The 17,766-nt window shown below is 46.5% G+C and overlaps 1 protein-coding gene across 2 annotated transcripts in view; it reads right to left on the reverse strand.

Moving 5' to 3' along the window:
* Srgap1 (SLIT-ROBO Rho GTPase activating protein 1) overlaps positions 1 to 17,766 on the reverse strand; it is a 294,864-nt gene that overhangs the window by 139,192 nt on the left and 137,906 nt on the right. For both annotated transcript variants that reach the window (XM_050131872.1, XM_050131871.1), the window contains exons 2-3: positions 14,316 to 14,511; positions 8,113 to 8,275 (exon numbers count right to left, since the gene is read on the reverse strand). In XM_050131872.1, coding sequence (XP_049987829.1) covers positions 8,113 to 8,275; positions 14,316 to 14,511 — 359 coding nt within the window. The remainder of the gene's footprint in view (positions 1 to 8,112; positions 8,276 to 14,315; positions 14,512 to 17,766) is intronic.

The raw sequence follows: 17,766 nt of genomic DNA on the forward strand, positions 1-17,766 counted from the left end.
GGTAAGTCACAGCCATGACTGACATCACTCCAGAAACTCAAAAGGATAAGACCGGCATCCAAGCTGTGAAAGTCTGAGGCCACACTTGACCTGGCAAGTCTTTTCAGTTACACAACGCAAGTTAAATGTCACTGGTACACAGAGATTCAAATGTCCAGGTACAAGAAAGAGCTGGAGTCAGACAAACAGTGCTACACACCATGAGGGCATCAAATACCCTATTTTGAGGGGCTGTTTCCAGATAGGAGAAATGCTAATGTTTTACATGAAAAGGGCAGGTTGTTAAGCAACATGGTATCTCTAGTAAAAAAAAATCTGTAGTATACAAATGAATGTAACACAAATACATGATTGTGAAATATTTACAAACATATAGCATAAAATGTTTGTATATCATTCATATAAATATCAACAACATTATCGAAGAATGCAAGACATTAATTGATTGTGTAAGCCTGGGTAATCTAACAATACTTTCAGTGTTCCCTGTATTTCTACAAGGAATATGCATTGTTATACTTAAAAAGAAATAAGACTATGCATAAATAGGTTGGCAGCTTTCAGCATCTCAAAATGTATAGATAGGTTGTTAAAAAATATTTGTTCATGTGTGTGATGTGTGGACGTCATCACACACGAGCCATTGTGTGCGCATGGAAGTCAGAGGGCCAGCCTCTGGGAGTTGGTTCTCTGTCCACCAGGAGGGTTCTGGGAACTGAACTCAGCTTCATCAGACTTGGCCTCAAGCACCTTTATCTGCTGAGCCATCCTACTGGCCCTCATAGACTTCTTCTCAAAACAAGGTCAGAGCCTTGGAGACTGGCAGTAGACTAGTGGTTTTATGTAAATTAATTTCAGCTAAAGCATCTGTTTGGAGAGTGACTTATTTTAAATGCTCTGCTTATCAGCATGCCTTTATCCCATGAAATAACTCTGTACTGGAGCATAGAAATAGATACTGTTTCTTTTTGATAAAAGTAAATTGAAAGACTATGGATCTTAGTAATAATTGCCTCTTCCTGCCAGACTAAGCAACACACTCAGTGGTCAGCGAGGTGGGCTAATTTACCTTACAAGTCTGAGTCTGAAAACCCATGTACTTAGGCCAGAGGAGGGCTATTCCCAGCGGCCCGAGGCCAGTCTCAGCTACTTGAATGTGGATGACCAGCAGATTGTCTCCGTCCACAGATAGCTTTCTTTGGGTTTTCAAAAAAGAATTTTCATTACATTGGTTCTCTGACCATTTCACAAACATTCTGGTTGCTCTTGCCACCCACCTTCTTCTACCCCCTCCCCCATCCTCTCCCTTTCCCATATATGTCTTTTTGTTTGGTGACCCACTGAGTTTACCAAGCACCACCTGCTTGAGCATGGGTTTGGAACCGCCTTGGGAGCCTGGTGGGCTCACCTATGGATACCCAACTAAAGACAATGATTTCTCCTCCCCCAGAATTCTCCATTAGCCCCTGTTCAGTGGAGAGTGATAGGGGTCTATAATCCCTCCCCGGTCATACAATAATAGGCACACTGTAATGATACTTCATTTGTATTTTAATAAGTAATGCTTGCCTGAGGATCAGAAAAGTAAAACAGCCACACTGGCCAGCCTTACAGACTAGGCAGCAATGACACACACCTTTAGTCCCAGTAGCCACACTAGTTGCCATAGAAACCAGGCGGCAGTGGTGCATGCCCTTAATCCCAGAATTAGAGAGAATTATAAAATGGGGGCAGACAGCTCTCAGGCAGTCTCATTCTGAGATTCCTGGAGGCAGGACCGCCATTTCAGACTGAGGTCGAGGTAAGAGCCAGTGACTGGCTGCTTTGCTTTTCTGGTCTTCAGGTTGAACCCCAATATCTGCCTCTGAGTTTCTATTAATCGTGTTTCAGCATCTAATAAATAAGCTTCCCCTCAGTTGTGGAGTACTGACTTAGGTGACAGAACCAGGCATTAATTCTCTCCTGTGGAATAGGCCTTGGGTCCACGGAGAGCTCGTGGCTGCCCATGTAACACTCATGACAATGGTTCACTGTAGTAAGAGCTGCGGGCTGTGTTCCTGCCACCCCAGCTCCTGGTCGCCTGGCTAGCTTTAAACCCGAAATAACAACATACAAACTGTATTCATTTAAACACTGCTTGGCCCACTAGCTCTAGCCTCTTACGAGCTAATTCTCATATTTTGCCTAACCCATTTTAGTAATCTGTGTAGCACCAGTCTTACTGGGAAAGATTCAGCATGTCTGACTTGGCGGCTTGCTTCATCGCATCTGCCTGGGAGAGGGCAGCATGGCCTCTGAGCTCACTTCCTCTTCCTCCCCGCATTCTGTTCTGTTTACTCCACCCACCTACGTTCTAAGCTATGAGGCCAAGCAGTTTCTTTATTACTTAACCAATGAAATCAACAGATTGATATATGACACTCCCACATCAGTTCACTATTGGGTTCCTTGCTTGTCAGGTTGCTACTGCGTATGGTTTACAGATAATTAAGGCTCTTTATGGTTTTTCTCAACTACTAACGTATATAGTACACCTTCAGGCTCTAAGAAAGCCAGTCAGTAGGGAGAAGTTTCCAGTTCAGTTTGAAATTGATTTCTCTGTGTATGGTGATGAAGGTCCTTGGCAACAGGGTCTTACCAACCAATTCCGGTCGGCAACTGGGAAGAAGAACAATAGCATATATTGTTTTGTGGGGACTGGGGGCTTTTCTGACCAGTCAGTTGCTTCTAAGGAGGATTCCACATGAGGGCTTTGGCACTGAAACTTCTGTAATTTCCTCCTTGTCCCTCCAATTCCTTCCACAACCTTCCCATTGCATTTCCTTCCCAAATACATGTTCTCTTTCTTCTTTAAAACAACCCGCTGAGTCCAGTTGGCCCCTCATGTGCAGGGGTGTAGCGCCAGCCATGGTACATGAGCAGCCTACCAGGCACCATATTCTTGAAGAAAAATGGATTCTTCTTCCCCCAGCAACTATCAACATTCAACAACTCCTTAACTCAGGAGCCCCTCCCTGCCATCCGCGGTAGAGCTCCTCACCGCCTTGGTCTCACATAGGCAGCCACAGCGGCAGTGCCTTCCTGGGTACAATGGCTTTGTCACATACCCAAGTCACTTTTCACAGCGGTCTTCCTCCACCTCTAGCTCTTAAAACATCTCTGCTCCCGGTCCAATTATGTTCCCCAAGCCTTGGGAGGGGTGGTGGGGATACAGATGCTCCAGTTAGACCTGAGTCCTCCAGCACTGATTAATCATCCTCTGTATCTTGACCAGTTGTGAGTCTCTCTCTCTTAGCCATCCACTGAAAAGGAAGCTTCTCTGATGAGGACTGAGAGCCGCACTTACGACAGTAACCCTTGGGTTCTAGGATTAGGGCTATCCAGACGTGCAGACATCGCCTTCTTACTCTTCCGAACTTTTATTTTTAAATCACCTTTCACAGCAGTAGGTTTCTCATATAATTGTGGGGTTTGGCTAACCCTCTCCTAGTGTATCTTCCTCTTCCTCACTCCTACCCCCATGCCTCCTGAACCCCTCCCCCACCCAGCCCTCCTCCCTAAGGTATCCCCCAGTCCATTGGCCCTCTCATAGATCCTGCAGGCACTGCAAGATAAATCCACAAATCCAAAGATTCAAAACTGGGACACACTTATGAGAGACAGCACATGGCATTTGTCTTTCTGTGCCTGGGTCACCTCACGGAATAGTTCTTTTCCCCAGCTTCATCCAGATATTTGCAAATTTCGTTTTTCTTTGCAGATGGAAAATTTCTGTTGTCCTACATTTTTATTATTCGTTCATCAGCTGATGGACACCAAGGCTGATTTCATTCCCCAGCATTGTGAAGAGAGCAGCAAAGGCTAAAGGTGACCAAGTGTCTCTGTGTTAGCATGTGGAGACCTTCGGTCTTTTACTCACTGCTCAGAGGTGATATAGATTTTTGCAAGAAAGGAATACAGTCCAAACCAGTGTCCTAATCTCAAAGTGTTTGACCATTCACATAAAGTGACATGACCAGTTATTGCCCCACCCCCCGAGAAACCTAAGGAAGTCTATAGTAGCTACAAACTGTCTCACGCCTCTGAGTAAAGGCAAAAGTGTATAGAAAGGACGGCTCTTCAGCTTGAGTACATCCTTCCATCACCCCAAAATGTGGCTCATAGTGTCTGTCCATGAGTAAGAGGATTGGTGAGTTGGTGCACAGGGCTTGGCCCCCTTCAACATGAGCAAGGGGCACCTCACAGAAATCATGTCATTGTTATTGATAAAGGGAAGAAACATAAATTATGCTTATACAATTAAGTGAAACAGAGACAGATACAGATATATTAATAATTTGAAAACAGTTCATGAATAAACCACAGCTTTGAAGGTACTCTGAGACACAGGGATGATTTAGGACAGTCAAACGCTGCCACTTTATAGCTCCCTCTGAACTACACATGCCTATTAACAGTTCTGAAATTGGCAAAGTAAGATCTCGTGAGCAGGCTTTTACACAAGTGGTTCCTGCAATGTCGCCCGTGACTGTGACTACTGACGTGGGCCACATTTTCATATGCAGCGTGTGAGCCGCGTACCTGCTGTCAGGAGCAGCAAACCAGAAGCAGAACACCTTCTTTCAGGGGCATGGTGAAAAGGAGGAGGATCTCTGGACCCTAGGAGGTGGGGCTAGCGCAGGCGGAGGCACCTCACCAGCCCTTGTTGGAGTGGGAAGAGTGAGGTTTGATATTGAAACAAACCCTTGTGTACAAGGGGTCCCCAAATTCAAACCTTCTCCAAGAAGAGTAAAGCACAAACTAAGAAGCAACAGAACCCCCTCTGATCCATGTTTGCACTGCTCATACTGGGATGGGGTCGGGTCAGAATGAAGGTCACTTGGTTGAGGAAATGAAGAAATCAATGAAGGCCCAAAGATAAGACTCCCTGTAAAATGGTTGTTGGGGGTCTGAGGGTTATATTTGCTGGCTTGACATCTACTTGGTTATTCACTAACTGCCAAAAATTTTTTTTTTTTTTTTGGTTTTTTTCGAGACAGGGTTTCTCTGTGGTTTTGGAGCCTGTCCTGGAACTAGCTCTTGTAGACCAGGCTGGTCTCGAACTCACAGAGATCCGCCTGCCTCTGCCTCCCGAGTGCTGGGATTAAAGGCGTGCGCCACCACCGCCCGGCTACTAACTGCCAAAATTTAAAGACAAATACTTTAATTTAGCTATAAGCAACAATGACGTGGGTGGATTTTGGAGTTCAGTGATAAGACTGCTTAGTTGGTTTACAAATACTCCAAGTCCATCCAGCTGCTAACAATGTCAAAGCCATGATTTCCACTCAAAACCCCCTTTCCTCACATCCTTAACTCTATCAGTATTGGTTAATTCCATAAAGGATTAAATCTTAAGTTCAATACTTTAATAACAGTATTCATTTTATTTTTAAACAAAACCAAAGCAAGCAAATAAAAAGCCACCTCAGTGTTTTGTAATGCTGAGTAAGTGGGTGACTTTGTGTTGGGCCGCACGCAGCTAGGCTCTGAGTTAGACCTTGGTGACTTCGTGTTGGGCCACACGCAGCTAGGCTCTGAGCTGGACCCGCCTGTGAGTTGGCTGACAGACTTCCTCAGTAGACCTTGTCTGGTTGTAATGACTAACCCTTTCTGCTCATCAGCCATGATTAACAGCGAGAAGGCTGTTCAAGATGAACAGAACACTCCCACTAAACAACCAGGTTAGCAGGAATCCGCCACACACACACGGTGATAAGCCTCAGTCTCTAAATAAGTAGAACTCTAGTAGCTAATAAGTAGGCATGCGTCTATCTCCTGGGCACTTCCCAGAGTCCTCTTCACAAACTAGGAATTCATTTCCCCATCTACTGGGAAGATTGGCTGTGGGCTGTTGAGACTCATAGCTGATCTCTCCCTACGAACCGCTCTTGAGAACTCCCCTCCACTAAAGGAAACTGCCTTTCCCTAGAGCAATCCAAGTTCAAGGGATCCAAACCTAAAGCCCAGGGCTCCTGCCTGGATACACGACAACTCCAGAGGTTCTCCCAGGCGCAGGCTCACGTGGCTTCAGCCTCTCCCTTTGCCCAACCTTGTTTGTTCATTCTCTGGAAAAGCAGGCAGATTTTGAACGATATCCCAAGATCCCAAAACAAGGACACAGAAGAACTGGTGTTCTCACCCAGATACGTGTGACTGTCAGTCCTAGCTTCTATCAGTTCCATCAAGCCCTAGACCTTGTCATACGAGGTCCCTCTTTTGTCAGCTTCTACCATATCACTCATTCTCGTCCTAGCAACCCAGGCCAGCCCCACAGAACTCTGGACTTTCTGCTACACACATGTCCCTGCAGATCTTTGTCTTGTCTTGCCCCATGAAAGTGTCCCCTTCATTTCCAGAGCTGCTTCTTTAAGTTTTTCATGTCCCCTAGTGCTCCTACAGTGAGCTCTGTAGTCTCTTTCGCTTGGAGATTCTTAATTTATTCTAATGCGTTCCTTGCAAGCAGGGGCAGTCTCTTAACTAAGTTTTGCCAGTCACACAGCTTACAGATGTTTTGTTCAATGGATGAATAAATGAGGAGCTGCTTATGTAGGTCCTGGCTGAATCCCTGCCAATGCCCCCATGTTGAGGAAGTATCTTTGAGTAGCATCCAAATGTGGAATTGTTACAACCTTTCTCCATCGTGGAAGCCTGACACGAACATCTGGACGCCACTGCAGATGCTCAGGGATCCAAACTGTATGTGGTCTCCACAGATGGCACTCACAGAGGGGCAGAGAGTCTGTCACTTCCCTAGCTCAGTGGAAACTGATATGTATTTTTAAGCTCTCTTACTTAACATGTGAAGATAGTTCTCTATCTCTACCTAGTCTTAGATCCAACATAGAAAGCTCTTTGTTGGAAACAAGCTCCCTCCTCCATTTGACACAACACACAATGACTTAGAACTTGCTGAATTCCCATTTCTAGGTCAGAAATCAAATCTAATGTGGCTGCATCAAGCACAGCTGGTGTGCATGCCCCTGCACCCATGTTGTGAGTGGTCCCTTTGAAACACATGCATCGTGAATAGACAGGGTACACCTCCTTCTCTGAAGCTAAAACATTACTTACTAAAGGAGGGTCTGGGCATAAATCTAGGCAAGGAACTCTATTAACACCAAGCAGAGAAGGCTTGCGGAGTCTCATGCTCTCAACATAGAAACTGAAAGCTGGGCAAGGAGCTGCGTGTGCCCTTTACACAGGAAATGCTCCAATTTTGTTATTGTTCTCAACAAAAATGTGCAAACAACAAAAATATTTGCTGAGAGCTGACTGAAGCTAATGATGACACGAAGGTTTCAAAGCCCAGGTTTTTCCCCCTCCCCTTCGTTTCTTGGTTTTCTGTAAATGGAGTCAGGAAAGAAGAAACTGTTTAACACAATAGAAACTGAACTTTCTGGGCTTTTTTCACTTCACTCTCATAGCCTCTGCAGCAGGGAGCATGAAGACAAGGCAGTAACGCCTTCCTGCAAGGACACACATGTGATATACTTTATCTGGTCACGTGTGAGCTGAAGCAGAACCCAAGGCCCTCCTCCCTAAGTGTGGCTCTTTTCCACGCATAGAGGTCAGTTCTAAGGACAGAGATAAATAAGATTTTTATCACTTTGATTACGTGTACATGAGTGAGTTTGTGTATGAGTATGGGGTGAATGCATGTGCCCAGGCAGGGCAGAAGCATCCAGTCTCCCTGGATCTGAGCTGCCCAACCTGGATACTGGGAACCAAATACACGTCCTCTGCAAGAGCAGTGTGAACTCTTAACTGTTGAGCCATCTCTCCAGCCTCCTGCAGGCACCCACCCCCAAAATACTTCTGTTCATGTTGCTCAGGTCAACTATTCATTAATTTACTGATATACATAAGTATATCCAGCAGATAATATATGCATTATACAAATGCACACACATGTACACATATCATACACACGCACCATGCACAAACACATAGTATAAACACACACCCTCAGGTTTAACTGTCTAATCTGTGTCTTTAGAATATCCACGCCATTCACTCTTTCCAGGCACCTTCCCCTAAGAGGCTGCAGGTGAGGTGGTTATCCAAGGCTACCTTTTTAAACATCCGGGTGGAATCCTCGCTTATCTGCATGAACCGCATAATGACATTGTTCAGATAGATGTCGCTCAGGGTGGCGTGGTCTTTGCTTTCTCTCCTCACTTGGTTCAGGAGCAAATACCAGCAGTTCACTGGAGACAACAGGTTCTGGTCTTTCCTGAGGGGTAAAGGAAGACAGAATTACCATCATTTCAAAGTGTCCTGGCTCAATCAAGAGGTCACCCAGGCAGGCAGAGGAGCCCCAGCAGATAGGTGCTGGGATCCTTCTGTCTGCTCTGAGCATTCTTAGATCAGGACACACCACAGCCTGCAGGAATCCTGCAACTTACCAGGAAAGAAAACTTGGAGCAAAAACCTGGGTACAACTTCCTGCCCCTGACCAGGGCCCCAGGAGCCAGGCCTAGACAGTGCTTGGGCAGCCCCAGGTTTCGCAGCCCACTAAAGAAAGCAGTCATGTTTACATGAGGATCCATTGGCTACTGTCTCACACACAGACTGGTCTACCCCAGCTCACAAAGTCTCCTTTGAGTGTTCGGCCTACTGCTGGAAAAGAAATTTGGCTGAGCAAGCTTTCCACGGAACACAAACTTGAGGGTTATTTATTAATCCCTGGATGTATAACCTCCACCCTCCAGAAAGCATTCCTGGGGAATCCAAGGGCTCATGAACAGAACCTGAAAGTTTGCTGGCTCATGGCATGTCACATGTCTTGTTGAAACTTACTGAGCCAGCTCAGATTCATAAATGTTCCTGGTTTGTTTTAGAAAATAAAACTAAGTGAACTGCAAAGCATAAAAAATTAGACATATATACATGTATACTCGAAGAAAAACTCCATCCCAACACAGTAAGCAACCAACATATCATTCCTTAAAATAAATTAAATGTCCTCTCCCCTCTTGCCCCTGCCACATATGGTGGATGAGGGAGTTGACCTTCCCCCAAGCAGCTGCAGCACTCAGGAAAGTGGGCCCTGTACCCTGCCTGGGCAGCACAGCAAAGCTGGCCCTATTGACAGGGGTACAGGTGAACAGCCTCGAGAACATGAGTGGGGGACTGATCTGCCCCTCATCTGCCATATGGTGGTGTGGGCAGAGGAGTTGCCACCCACCACTACCCATGGCGGGTGGGAGAGCTGCCCTTGCCCCTCACCAGCTGCAGCACTCAGGAGAGTGACCTCTGCCACCCACCTGGACAGCATAGTAGAGCTGGTTCTGAGGGTCCAGGTGCGGGAGGGCTGATTCTGAGGGCGCAAAAGCAGGAGAACTGGTCCCACTCCTTGCTCATCGAGGCTAGGAGTGAACTAGCTGAGGCAATGCTGGAGGCCTCACCTGGGTGGTGAGACAGTGGGGGGGGGGAGGGGAAGAACTGGTGGGCCAACCAACTCTGCAACTATCCAGGCTGAAAACCAGGATATGAGCTGGCCAACCCTAAATCCACCCATTTATGATCTATGGGAGCAGATTAAGAGGACCGTTCTGTAGACCCAAAGCTCCAGGATCTCCATGACACGGGGCAAGATGAGGATAACCAAGAGGAGTCCCAGTAAGGGCCCAGCTTCAGTAGTGTGGCAGAAACAAAGACCTTGAAGCAGATCAATGGCTTCGCAATGAACACTTGCAAGTGAAGATACATGAACAAAAGAGTGTACCATATGACTCACTGTGTCATACTACGGTTTCCATGACAAGATGCTTGCCTTCTTTTTCCTCTTAAATTTTATTTTGGGGGTGGGGTTGCAAGGGCAGAGGGCAGATATGGAGGGATGGAAAATAAGGGGATCAAGATGCATGATGAGGCTGGGCGGTGGTGGCACATGCCTTTAATCCCAGCACTCGGGAGGCAGAGGCAGGCGGTTTTCTGTGAGTTCGAGGCCAGCCTGGTCTACAAGAGCTAGTTCCAGGACAGGAACCAAAAACTACGGAAAAACCTTGTCTCGAAAAATCAAATGGCAGTGTTTCTCCTAACTCAGGCACAGAAGAGCCATGCTATATGATGAGGAATTTTATTAATTTTGCTCTTAAAGTTGCATGTGATCTGAAAGGGAAGGGATGGGGGGCAGGGAAGGGGGATACATGTGCCATGGCAGAAACACAGAGGTCCGAGCCAACCTCCGATGTGTGCCCTCGCCTTCCCAGGTGCACTGGCCTTTAAAGTTCTAAAGATTCTCCCAGGAGTGCAGGGATGACAGATGTACGTGTGCTAACATGTTTGGCTTCTACACAGGTTCTGGGATCATGCAAGCGCTCTACTCCCTGAGTCATCCTTACAGCAAGATGTAATGTTTTATTATTCATGAACATGTATGACTGAACATTAAGTCAGGGGAAAGAAAAAGAAAGCCACGTCGTTCTACCATTAGGTTTCTTAGAGTCTGCATTTAATATTGCATTGAATCTAGGAAGCTGAGGCAGGAGGATCAAGAGCTTGAGGCCAGGCTAGGCTACACAGCAAGTTCAAGGATGCCTTATAAGGAAATCTCATCTTAAAAACAACAAAAATCTCCACTGTCCCCCAAACGCCTACATTGAGTTACAAGCTCTGTTCACAAGACAAAGAAAGCAAGAACAGAGGCAGAAATGGGTTCAGGAAGAAATCCCCATGCACACTGGGATGCTAGCTCTGACCTGGGACGTCTTTCCTCTTAGAACCATCAAGAAGGAATGGCGAGTTCATGGCAGGTAAGTGGAGCTTTTCTATCTGTGTCTCGTCAGCCCCAAAAGCAAGCGCTGCTTGGTTCATTTGAACTATGCTTATCCTTTATCCTGAAGCAACTAATAAATTCCCTAAGAATATTTCATATGCCTTTATATCCTTGGTACACACCCAGATGAAAGCACAAAACAGTATTTCATGGATTGAATAAAAAACGCATTATCACTGTCTTGTTATTAGTGCCAATCACAATATCGATGATAATAATAGAATAAAAATAGAAGGTATCATTTACTGAGCCTGGGAACTTCAAGCCAGGTTAGGGGAGGTAAAGGCGGGCAATCTCAGCAACACGGAAGGCTGAGGCAGGAGGATGACAAATTCAAGGCCAGCCTGGATGACTCAGGGAGACCCTGCCTCAAATTTGCATAAATGTTAATGAAAGCTTGTGGGTTGTACTCAGGCTGGGCTCTCATCGCTGCTCGCACACCCTGTCTGTGTGGCTAGGATAACTGTTAATGTCTCTGTACTTCATTTACTTTGTACAACTTATAAAATAGCAGAGCAGGTCTCATGGGGTTATTGTGAAGATGACGTGGGCTACTATCTACGTTTAAATGCTTGCTATCATGCCTTGGACACAAGGTAAGTGCTGTGTATACAATGTTAGCTATTTTTGTCTAAGAGGCCACTCGGATTGAGATCTGACAGTAACTCTACTTAATGCTTCCCACAGCCACTCTCTGTGTCCTGACTATCAACACGAGAACTAAAGCTCACCAAGGATTTGGTGAGGACCAAAGTGAGGGTCAGAGCGAGTCCTTGTGTGGGAGGCTGATATGAGCCTTGCTGGTGGCATTTGCTGTAGCAACTCGAGGCTACGGACTAGTGACATTAGTGATAGTGACCCCAAATTAAGTAAAGCCAGGCTCCGAGGTCTAGTTTCAACAGGTATGTGCATGACTGTGCTTAAAGACTCAGTGTCTGGAGAGAAGAGAAGGAGCATTGTACACACATCCCTAGCCAGCCACCAGTCACAGCGAGGGCTCTGCCCTGTCTGTTACTGCCACTCATGGTCATGAGCCGTCAGGCCTCCTGCCAGAGAAACCAAAGCTTGAGAACGTATGTACTGCCATGGTCACGCAGTAGTCTATTCTAACCCAGGTCTGGCTGATGGCTAAAGCCAGCTTTTATGTTTCTGACCCATTTCCTCTCCAGCTCTACAATCAATAACCAATAATGCTCAAGCCAAAGGTGATTTGAAGATTCATGTACAAATATTTATTACATTTATTTATTTGGTGGCGCACAGGCCCATGGGGGTCCGAGGACAACTTTCAGTAGTTCATCCTCTTCCCATCAGTGAGTTCTGGCGAACTGAACCCAGGCCATCAGGATTGGCCTCTACCTGCTATAAGCAGCCATCTTGCCAAACTGGCTACTCTTCTTTTAATTCAGGCTCCAAAGTCATGGAAGGGTATGAAATGGAACTTCAGATCACTGAGAAGAAAGAGGCCCAGTTCTCAGCAGCACCCCCACAGTCAGGCTGAGCAGATCGGGGGTCTCTCTGCTGCCCTTGTGTAAGAGGACAAACGGTCTTGTCTTCCTTTGTCACTGGGATGGACTGTCCTCTGGAAGAAGAGGACAATGAGGAGGGGCCGACAGTGAAGTTCTCTGCTCCAAATCCTTCCTTCCTTCCTTCCTTCCTTCCTTCCTTCCTTCCTTCCTTCCTTCCTTCTTTCTTTTTTCTTCTACTTCTTCTTCCTCCTCCTCCTCTTCCTCCTCCTTCTTCTCTCTCTCTTTTCCTCTCTTTCTTTTTTCTTTTCTTCTTTCTCTTCCTCCTCCTCCTCCTGCTCCTCCTCCTCCTCCTCCTCCTCCTCCTGCTCCTCCTCCTCCTCCTCCTCCTCCTCCTCTTCTTCTTCTTCTTCCCCTCCTCTCTTTCTCTCCCCTCTTCTTTTTCCTTTTCTTTTTTTTTTTGACCATGGAACTATCCCCTAAATCCTATGGATCCAGGTGTACATTTATAAGATATCAATTACATTTTAACCTTCATTTCTGGGTTTTTACAGCACAGGTGTTTTCCACATTCCCTGGCCCACTGTGCTTTCTGAAACAAAAGCCCATGCAGCTTTTTTACTACCTCCCCAACTGGGCAGTCCCCTCTCCCTCCACAGTGGCTAGATCAGAAGGCCACACACCATGAGAGACCCTTGGTGTTCTTCCTTCTCTGATAGCTTCCTGTAGCCCACAACCTTACTTGTCACTTAAATGCAGGTGTGGGCGGTTCCACTTAAACCGCTCCAAAGATTCTTATGTCCACAGGGAAAGCCCACAAAGATGTGTGAGAACTTGTGATGTGCTCCAATTAATGCCTGTGGCCGCACTGCCCATCCAATTACGATGTACTCCCAAATAACCTTGCGAACCTGGCGTAGGGCCCTTCCCCTGCAGTCCTTTACTGACGAGGTTCCCTTCTTCAGTCCCCCTTCCAGCCAGCCAGTCATTATGCAGACTACTGTATCACTCTTCCTGGGAGATGACGGTTCAGGTAGTGTTTGCCTCGCAAGCTCAAGGATATGTGAGTTTGAGCCACAGACCCCAACACTGAGGAGGCAGAGGTGGGCAGGTAATACCCCTGCGTTGTTCTCTGGCCTTCATAGATGTACACACTAATGTCTGTGCACCACTATACATACATGCGCTGGCGTATGTGCATGCGTGTGCACACACATACCCTATTCTTCCAGGACTTTCCCTTCTCATCTTCCATTACAGGACATGCTAGCACAGTCTGCCAATGGAACCCTGCACTGGTCCCTGTTGGTCACTTGTTTACAATCACCTACCTGTCTCCCTGACTCTGGGGTTTAAGTTAGAAAGTAAATTTCATGAACCAAATAACCTGCTTTTTTTTTTTTTTTTAATGACTACAAACATGTTGGGTGGAGGTGGGGCATGCTCCCCAGGAACACTAAGCCCAAACAAAAGTTGTTGCTTATGTTCTTACAGAATCACCAGCGAGTGGCGCAGGTCTACAATCCTGACACTTGGCAGGCAGGACTTTCACAGGTTCTAGGCTCGCCTGGGCTACAGAGTGAGACCTGGTCTCAAGAAATGGCAAGAAAAACAAACAACTCACTGCACAACTCCTGAGGCCTTTGCTTGAAGCAGCGCCTGCAAACTCACCCTTTCAAAGGTCTGCCTACGGCTGAGAGCAGCTTCTTCTCTGTAGCTGGGAATTTTGTAAACAGTGATTTCAAAATATAAGTTTATGTCTCTGCAGCATGAGTGGGAAGGGAGAAAGGCTGCTAGAGTTATGGGGACACGATCACCAATAACTTCTTAGACAAAGGAGGAAATGCTCAGAACCGAGAAGCGGGGTACCTGATCACCTTGGAAGTTGACTCTGAATCAGGTCTCTCTCCAGCCATCTGTCCCTCCCTCTCTTACCCTCCACCCCAGGTATCGAACCTATGAACTCATGCACGTGCGGCAAGCGCTCAGTCCCCAGAGCAGCATCTAGACCTGGAGAGAGTTCTTACTTGAACTGCTGGTGATCCTTGGTGCTTCTCGTTTTGGCCATGAACCTTTCCGCCAACTTCTCCAGGTTCCGGGAATATTCCGTCTCGATTTCAGCTTTCTTCCGGAAGAAGTCTTGCAGGTCCTGGAGCAGCTGAACCCGCATCTCTGTCTGTTGCTCGAGGCATTTCTGTTGCTCCACCAGCTGAGCTCGGATCTCTGAGGAGAGACAAGAATCCACCTGATGACATCATGAAAGTGACCAGGGTAAGCGGGCAGGCGAGGCACAATCACACAGGTGGCCTTGTTACGGACTCTATTGGAGTCCTGTATATCACATCTGTTCGTGCATTATAATAATGTGTACTGCACACATGTGGGCACATGTGCAAGACAGAGTGGATGTGGGAACCAGAAGAAAATCCGTGGGGGTTGTTCCCACCTCCCTGCCATGTATGCGTAAGGGATCAAACTCAGATCATTAGCTTGGTGGCAAGTACCTCTACCTATTGAGCCACCTCACTGGCCTTTGGTTGTTTAATTTTACAAACATCTGTTGGTCTATTATTTAAAGAAAAAAAAATGAGCTGAGACCTAGGGAAAAATACAGCATATTTGAACAGAAATATGTCTCACACGTGTTAGAGTACAAACACACACTGAGTCAGGAGGGAAAGGAGTTACAGCTTGCAGACGATCCAAATGCTGAGGTGCTGTTGCCATCAGAGTGGACTCTAAACTCGTCAGAGGCGCTTTACATTAACTACCCCTTTGGAGCCTGAGTCGAAAAGAAATGGGCACCGTCTCTTCCGGACACTGGAGCTGACACACGTGTCAGTTGGCACGCTCAGAGACTGACATCTGGCAGTTTTTATTTCGGGCACACATTCCTCATTTGTAAAACACTTCGCTTCGGGGTTTATAGGCATGCTGGACCCTAAAAATAACTTCTTTCTATATCCAAGTAATCCATTCAGAACAGGCAACCTTCGGGTCCAACTCATTCTACTCGGAACAGCAAGGCTGCTCTCCCAGCCTTAGCTTGAGCACACTGTTCAAACCAATACCTTTACATGGCACCCATTCTGAGGCTCCACTGACCATGGTAATACTTTAGGAAGTCGAAATATGTGTATCTACGGATTCAGGGAAAGCACAGAGCAAACACAATGGATACAACTTAGTTGTAAAGTGGCCACTGCAGGGAAAGCTGTGCTCTGGAAAAGAGGGCACACTAAGCACACACCACTGGCTGACTTTTGTTCTAAGACCTGTGGTTAGCTTCCAAAGACAAGAATAGTATTCCCTGTGGAGAACGTCTGTGCCCCTCCTTCCCCACTGCCCACGCCTATGCCTGAAAAGAGGGCAGCAACCTAATTCAGTGGAGACAGAGGAATCCTGTTCCAAGAGTACTTACTTCTAGACAGAGCTGATGATGGATACACGGGGATACGCGGGGATTTGCTCCTGCTAGTTAAACTCACATAGCCGGATGGTTATGGTGTGAGTGTAGGAGGTAGGTCAAGAAATTTGTCGACTTTCCGAATACTGAATTATAACATTTACTTCTTCATTATTTGCATCAGCATTGCCTTCACAGTTAGTAAGGCGATGTCCTGGGACCCGTCTCTGCTCTGTGAACCTGACTACTGGAATACTTCCTCCATCTTTCTATCCATCCAGCAGCTGAGTGGTTGTCGCATCTCCCAGTGATAGCTTAGCAGAGAGGCCCAAGCTCTGCCCTGATCTCTGTTATGGTCTAGGCACCGCTGCGGGGGGGGGGGGGTGCCTCGGCAAAGGCAATGAGGCACACCTCATGTTCTCTCTGGGCTGAGGGATCCTCCTCCCAACCTCTCAGGAGTGTGGTGGTTGCCAGAGAGAACACATCAACAGGCTTTTAACCACAAGGAAGGGCATCTGCTTCACCGTCAATCAAAGTAAGCGGTTTCCAGTATAGTATTATAATCAGCGTGGCTGCCAAATGCTTTCTCCTAAAAAGATGGAGCTATTTTTGTTTCATGAAGGAAAAGAAGAAAAAAAAAATCAAGGATGAGGGTGTTTTTCATTCAGGAATTCCAGTAAATCTTTTGAGACGAAGTGATTTTTAGTGAATCCTGCTGTGCTAAGAGAAAATGAATCCATCACATGAGGTCCTCCCCATGAGCCACTTCCTCTCCTTGGTATCCAATAGGAAATACAAGTGGCTCTGCTACAAAGCTTATCAAAGTTCTCAGCAATTATACAGGCTTTCTTCAACTGGGTATAAATAATTAAAACTCCTGGAAAAACCATGAGCCTTTGGTTCTGTACCAAGGGCTGCAAGTCCTTCCCTAACCCCAGATTCCTGGGCAGTCCATGAAGGCCTCTCCCAGCAGCTCTCATGGGCCAGTCTCGATGCGATTATTACCTTCAGACTCAAGGTTCATTTTAATGTAGCACATCATTATCGAGCCTGTATCTTACATTAGGCAGAGTCCCAGGCTCTGGAGACACAGCTTCGCTGTGGACCAAATCCTTTTGTACACCATGACTATGTATTACTGTCACTGGCTAATAAAAGCTGATATTTTATCAGTAGCCAGTCCCCCTTCCCCCCCAAAATAGGTGGAATGATCAAACTGAGGATACAGAGAGAAAGATGGGCAGGGTCAGAGAGTCGAGAGCAGCGGTGGAGAAGACAAACGTGCCATACTAATCAACGTACCACCACAGGGCAGAGCATAAATAAGGAATATGGGTTAATTTAGAATGCAGGAGCTAGTTAGTAATAAACCTGAGCTATTGGCCAAGCATTTACAATCAATACAAGCCTCTGTGCGGTGATTTGAAAGCGGCTCCCGGGATGGAAAAACTCTGCCTATACAGCTTATACTATGGTGAACCTTCCAAATGTAAACTCAGCGCTGCTCAGCTGGTAGAGAGCTTGCCTATCGTGCACGAAGCCCTGGGTCTGGCTTCCAGCACTGCATGCATGCACCAGTAGTTGCAGCACACACCTGTCATCCCAGTGATTGGGAAGCAGAGGCAGGAGGATCAGGAGACCAAGGTCATCCTCGGTTACAAGTTTGAAGCCAGTCTGGATTACAGGAGACATTGCCTCAAAATGAGAAACAACCGATCTGAAAGCTTACTGCCCAGAACTGCTCTCATGAGACCGTACAGCCTGTAGCTCCATTCACATCATGTGTCCAGATAGACTCCTTCAGAGACAGAGGCAGATGAGTTTTGCTTGGGGGCTGGGAAGTGGCTGTGGTTGGGGGAGAGCTTCTTTTGGGGCCAATGAAAAGGATCCACCATGAAGAAAGTATGGAATATATACATATTAGAGTACTACTCAGCAGTAAAAAACAAGGACTTCTTGAAGTTTGCAGGCAAATGGATGGAAATAGAAAACACTATCCTGAGTGAGGTAAGCCAGACCCAAAAAGAGGAACATGGGATGTACTCACTCATATTTGGTTTCTAGCCATAAAT

This window comes from Alexandromys fortis, unplaced genomic scaffold (genome assembly GCF_014885135.2).
Source record: "Alexandromys fortis isolate MF-2015 unplaced genomic scaffold, M_Fortis_MF-2015_v1.1 scaffold_371, whole genome shotgun sequence".
Taxonomy (NCBI): Eukaryota; Metazoa; Chordata; class Mammalia; order Rodentia; family Cricetidae; genus Alexandromys; species Alexandromys fortis.